The sequence below is a fragment of the Vombatus ursinus genome, unplaced genomic scaffold (genome assembly GCF_900497805.2).
Source record: "Vombatus ursinus unplaced genomic scaffold, bare-nosed wombat genome assembly UNPS02014768.1, whole genome shotgun sequence".
In the NCBI taxonomy this organism is placed as follows: Eukaryota; Metazoa; Chordata; class Mammalia; order Diprotodontia; family Vombatidae; genus Vombatus; species Vombatus ursinus.
Window position 1 is genome coordinate 5,015,092 of NW_020954546.1, and position 6,477 is coordinate 5,021,568.

Sequence of the window (6,477 nt, forward strand, 5' to 3'; positions counted from 1 at the left end):
AAACTTTACCTTGCTTTACCTAAGTGGGCAATTTTGCAGACCTCTCTGTAACAAGCTCAAGGAACAGCAGGTGGGTGGAGTGAGGCAAAGTCTCAAAAATCTCTGCCTTGGAAGTTTCAAACCAAGGCCCCATCCTGCCCTTGGCTTTCTTCCCCTTTTATATTTCGGGGGTGGAGGGGAGGCCAAGAAAGCACAGTAAAGTCAACATAGCTGTTTCTGGGGGATGCATATTTCTTTCAGAATTCTTTACATAAAGTCAATTTTGTGACTGTATTTGTAACTCTCATTAATCTGTGCCACTCGATTATTATGGTGTGTTTAAAAGTCTTGAAAAGCCTCAAAGCACTTTTGGGCTATGAAACATGAAACAATCTGAATTATTATTACTACAAAGATGAAAGTTTTGTTGAAACCATGGTTAAGATTACATTAGAACACTAGCATCAATCTTCGGGGAATGTGTTTATTTCAGGCCACATATACTTAAGGCTTCTGCTATAGCCTCAGCATATAGGTCCAAAAGAAATCAGCAGTGTAGGTGCCATGTCTTCACAGAACAAATTAATTCTCTTGAACAAAGATCTCTTGAGGAAGAGAGAATGGAGATGACACTATTGCCTGGGGGGAAGGAACTATAAGATGCAACACAGAAGGCTCCCATCTTACCCCACAAGCACAAAGACAGGAGGTCCAGAATGATTTATTTCCTACCAATCTCTTACAAAAGGAAAAAGTCAAATCTCAGTCCTGGGACAGCCAACACGACCTTAATGGGAGGGCCAGGAGCAGTCAGGGCACAAGAGATGAGGCTGGAGATAAAACTGCATCATTCAAAGCCACTAAAAAAGAAAAGAACACTTATTCCAGAGGCAGGAAAGCCAGGATTATGGCTCACATACAGCACTGTAGGGTTCGTAAGTACTTAAACATTGATTTTTAAAAGATTAAATGGAAGCTAAATGACCATGGTCCCCCAGCTAATAAAAAAAGCAGAGGGAGGATTCAAATTAAGGTTTTCCTGAATTTCCTGAATTCACTCCAACTACTGCCCAAATTCTAGCTGAGGACAACTCCAACTCTGCCTAGATAATCTAAGGCACCTCCAGGAAAGGAAGAAGCCTCATCGAACAGAGCCAGCACTTACTATCCACATCCACAGACACAGAAACACACACACGACCAACAAAGAAACCTGAATTTCAAGTCACCTGATCAGGTGGGCGATATCCCAATTGGTCTCTGCAGACAAAGGTCCCTCCACTTCAACTCCTTTCTCAGTCACTGTGGCAATTTCAAACTAAAGGGAAGAATAGCATATAATTGTTGTGAGGTTTCAGAAGGTCCCAGCAAGCCTGGCATGGTGCTGGAGGTCAGGTCAAGTGATGTTCTTTCCCTCAAATTTCAAAAGAGGTAAGATGAGGAATAAGGTGATAAGCACGTTAAATCTTAAAGAACTTGCTTTGAGGAGGCTAATTCCAACAGATACCCACAGACCTGCAACAACATCCCCAGCAAGACAACCCTTGACCTGAACACGCCTCTCACCCTGTTATATGATCGGGCATCTCGGTAGTACAACACACGCATGCAACGCTCCACCAGCTCCCGAGCCTCTGCTTGGCTTAGAACTGGCTTCTTCTCCAAAATCTCTCGCATCAAGGGCTGAGAGGGAAAGAACCACAGGGTTACAGAATTGGGGGGAAGGAGCACAGCAAAGGAGGCACATTTCTCTCAACTACCTTGAACATTGCTCACATTAAGGAAAATACTCTGTTCGATGCCTCACACCATACATAGTACTTTGTATACTGCCTGTTAGAGAAGCCCTCCCATTCCTGTCAGAGCTGGGAGGTTAGGGTCAGGGATCTTTCAGGCAAAATGTTCCCTTTCCCCTCTCTGATCTCTGCCTACTTACCTGGGCCAAGTAGGCACCATAACCAGTAGCCAGCGTAGGGGCTTCATAGGCTACACCAAGCATGTCCACATAGCCAAGGAAGCTAGAAAGAGACAGCCAGACTGGTCAGAGGACCCCTCCTATCTTGCAGTTCTCCAGATCCCACCCTACCATTAATTTATGAACTTTGGTCTAGGGATGGGACCCAGGATACTAGAGCTGAGCAGCTGAATACAAGCTAGGGGCAGAAGAGGAGCTATCTGTCAAAGCAACAGATGTCTTCACACCAACCTTTCTCCATCAGCATAGCCACCAATGACCATGGTGTTCCACAGTGGGTTCATCTTGGAGCGACGGCTGTACATGGCTCTAGTCAACCAAGAGTGGATGGCTTTCGGGCTATAGCTGTGTCCATCACCCAGCAGTTCTTCATCAATCCTTCAGAATAATTGATCAAAAAGGAAAAACAGTGAGGCAGCAGCCAGGGAGATCCAGCCCCCACCCACACCCCCATAAGATGTCAGTCTCTCATGCTGACCTCTACAGGAAGAAAATAGCCCAGGTCTTGCTACATCTCCCTCCTCTGGGTCCTCCCTCCCTCTTGCTACAGCCTCAGCAAAACAACCTATTTATTCTGTGTGGAAGGGAAATAATGATTCCTTCCTCCCCACTTGAGGACTCCTCAGGGCAGGTCCTAGGAATGAGGAGTCACCTCTTCACTGAACTGGCACCATGTCCCCCAAAATGACATGGGGAAGTGGGTCTTCGTATTGACTTACACCATCTGGTCAATGACTTGCTTCACATACTGGAAATCAGCATAGTCCCCAGAGGCACCAAGCATGGTATTGTTGTTGACACGCATGATTCGAGAGATATTTCGGAAACGAGCCAGGGAGCCATAGGACCCCAGCATATCTGCTGCAATTACTACACCACCCTCAAATTTCACACCTAGGACAGAGGTCCCCGTCACCATTGGGTTCCTGGAAAGATGCAACAGCGATAAGCACTTAAAATTTTTCAAAACATTTGACATACATTATCTCATCTGAGCCTAAAAAACAATTCTGTGAGGCAGATACTGAAGATAATAGTATCCCCATATTCCAGATGAGGAAAGTGAGTCTCAGAGAATAAGGGACTCATCATATATCTAGTGACAATCTGAGACAGGATTTAAACCAAGGTCTTCCTAACTCCAACTCCAGCACTCTTTCCGCTACAGCACACAGCAAGAAAGCTGGTAAACCAGAAGACACAAACACTCTTCCAACTCCTAATTCAACATTTGGAGCTTACAATCTAACGAGAAGGACACAGCAGGTAAGAAAATGATTACGATAAAAGGTAAAATGTGGTAGGGGCAAAGAGAATTAAGTAAAATGCTATAGGGGAATTTGAGGCAGAGATTCCTTTCACTCAGGGGACAGATTGAGAGAAAACTTCATGGAAAAAAGTAGTATCTTGGTTGGGCTTTGAAACAAGTGAGAAGCTTCTGAAGACAGAAAGAAAGATGTAGGGGAGGAAGAAAAACCAGGAAATCTACTCCAAGCAAAGAATAATTAATCTGTGCAAAGGCATAGAGATAGGAAAGGGCAGAAAAACAAAGGATGAAAAATAGTTCTGTCTAGCTAGAATGACAACACTGCCCGGATCCAAACTGTGAATGGGTTCACAGTTTTAGGAAGCAATGAACCAGGGACAGATTTTGAGTAGGGGAGTCACTGATCACAATTTATTAGGAAAGTTGCTTGGGCATCAGTATGAAGGATAAAATAGAACCGGGAGAGATCAGTTAGAAGATTATGACAATAGTCTAGGAAAGAGGTAGGGAGGAACCGAATTGGGATAAGGGCAGTACTAACAGGAATGAGGTAGCAGATGGGAGAGAAAGTTGAGGTAGAATTATCAGGACCTCGTAACTGATTGAATGAGGAATCCAGAGGAGAAAGAAGAGATAGCTGCAGTTTCAGGTGGTGGTTCCCATAAGAGGCCAAGGACTTAAGCGTGAAGGATAAATTTAGGGGGGAAAACGGTACATTCTGTTTCAGACACGTTCAGGAGCTGGGGGGCCACTGGCCCTTCTTCTAATTATCCAGCAGGGCGCTTTGGCTAGAGTTTAGAGACGGAAACACAGACTTGGGAGAGTCACGGACATTTAGGTTATAACTGAAACCACTGGAGCGGATGAGATCAAGAAAGAAAAGGTTAAATGAGGATCTAGACCAAGGACTGAGAGTCGATAACGGAACAAAGGCAGAACTATCACAGACGAGGAAAAAGATGAAAATGTCCCTAAGGAAAGGGCCTCGTGGAGGGGGGGGAAGGATGGGCACCGGGCTGGGGAACGGCGGACGACAGAAGCCTGGGGAAGGCTCGGCAATGGTTGGAGGCTGCGAGAAGGGTAGGAGCAGGAGAAAGGCCAAGAGAGCAGGCCCCGGCAGCGGTTAAAGAAAGGCCGGGGCTGAGAGTTCAGCTGCAGGGTCCGAGCGGAAACGAGGCCGGCGCCGGAAAGCCCCCAGACAGCAGTACACCTTCACTTCCGGCCCCCCACGACTCCTTCCGGTCGTCCCTCCCTCACCCGCTCTCCGAGCGCCCCCCGCCCAGTCCTCCACTCCGGGAGCCCCGGCCCCGGCTCGTGCTGCCGCCCAGCCCGGGGTCCGGGGACCCCTCCGACTTCCCCCTGGCGGCCCCGAGGCCCGGATCCGGGAAGGAAGTGGTGTGGACACTCACTGCGTCCGAGTAACCGGGCTTCCGCAGACGGTGCTGTCCGGCCCTGGGAAGGCTCCGGAGACGGGCGGGATGCGGTAGAACTGGCCCGGCGAGGGGCCCCCGGCCCACAAACCCGAACGCGGTTCCAACAACGGTTCCATCTTAGTCACTCTGGCGAGGGGAAGTGGAAGTGACGTAGGAAGACCTTCAACCTCTTTTTTCCCTCCTCCTTGGGGCGGGCCTGTGGATGAGGTCAAACGCTGTGGTGACGACGTCGCCATATTGAGTGTGGCGGACGGGAGTGGGGGCGTGCATCTAGCATCTAGAAGGCGCAGAACATGCTAACCCAAAACCTAAACAAGTTGCAGAATAGTCGCTCCCCCCTAGAAGTACATATATAATAGATGTAATACACATATATGCAAAATACACGCATGTTTATATATAGTAATGCCACAAGGTAGATATGCATACATATATGTATTTATAAACAGAACCACGTTTATTTTTATTTAATGTGGGAACCTATTCTGAACAGGCCAAACATCTTTTCTAAAACAGGTGAACTGAAACATCAAAATGTTCTAAGTAGCCAGCATCTACCTAATGCTTTAATGTTAGCAAAGCACTTGACAGGTATTATCACCTCAAGGTGATTCTCACAACAATCCTGTGAGGTAGGCATTGTTATTATCCCCACTTTACAGATGAGGAAACTGAGGCTGAGAGAGGCTAAGGGTGTGAACTCAGGTCTTCCTGATACCAAGTCCAGCATTCTATTCACTGCCACCCAGCTGAAGTAAGGCTAAATGAAACAGATGCTCAAAAGGGCTCATAAGCCTCTACCAGTGTATCCCCATTTGTTCATTAGGGAAAGGGAGACCTCCCTGGATCAGAGCAGAGCCCAAACCAGTCCCTTCTGGCCAGGCTCATTTATTTAGCTGGACAATTGGGGCTTGCTCAGTGCTCATGGCAAAAGGGTCTTCAGAGATCTCAGAAACTTACCAGGCCAGCAGAAAGTTCTGCTTTTCATCCCCTTGATTAAAAAAAAAAATACATTCTAGAAGTCTGCAAGGAGGTGAAGTGGAGCTTCCTGGCAAGTTCTGTACTATGGCTTGTACAAGCTATTCTCTTTTTGAAAGATCAGGACATTTGCCCTTCTCCCATCATACGGTACATCTCCCATTCTCCACAATCTGGAGTGGCCAGTTTTTTCAGTATCCTGAGGTATCGTACATCCAGAACTGCCCTTGAACTCAAGGGCAGCTAAATGTTCTCTTACTATCTCCCCACTTATCTTTGGCTTCAACTTCCTATTACTTATGGTTGTTCTTTCTAGTTCAAAGCTCATTCTCACTGGAAAAGAAAAAATAAGCAAAATAATAGTTGAGCAGCTGTGCCTTCTCCCCATCACTCATCATCATCTCATCTACCTTGAAAGTGGACTTACTCTTTCTCTGATCCTACTCTTTCTCCCCACCCCCTACCCCCATAGCTTTTTATTGCTCTTAGCTTCCCTCATCAGCCAGAGTTCATTCTCAGCTTTGGCGTTCCATGCCACATATTCATCCTCTGTTACCTGCCCTGCTTCCATCTTTTGGATGCATCAAAAAATATTTTTATTATTATGAACTTGACAAACATAAACAAATACGAACATAGGAAGGAGAACAGGAAAAAGAAGCTTTTATATCACACCACAAATCTCTATTATGTACAATTTGGTTTTCTTAAGAGTAGATTTTTTTTTAAAAATTTTATTTTTTAAAGAGGCATTTATGGTTAAATGACTTACCCTAGGTCACATGGCTAGTAAGTGTCTGAGCCCAGAATTGAATTTAAGTTCTCCTGACTCCAGGACCAGTATG

At 46.1% G+C, this 6,477-nt stretch overlaps 1 protein-coding gene across 1 annotated transcript; it reads right to left on the bottom strand.

Annotated features, from left to right (window-relative positions):
• Nucleotides 1-684: 684 nt before the first annotated feature.
• On the bottom strand, nt 685-4,794 carry LOC114043100 (proteasome subunit beta type-4). Its single transcript, XM_027862037.1, has 7 exons — nt 4,631-4,794; nt 2,674-2,880; nt 2,186-2,332; nt 1,916-1,997; nt 1,546-1,662; nt 1,209-1,297; nt 685-839 (listed from the first exon to the last, which is right to left on the bottom strand). Exons 1-7 carry the CDS (start codon nt 4,768-4,770, stop codon nt 827-829), a joined length of 795 nt encoding a protein of 264 aa, XP_027717838.1. The 5' UTR covers nt 4,771-4,794; the 3' UTR covers nt 685-826.
• Nucleotides 4,795-6,477: the final 1,683 nt, after the last annotated feature.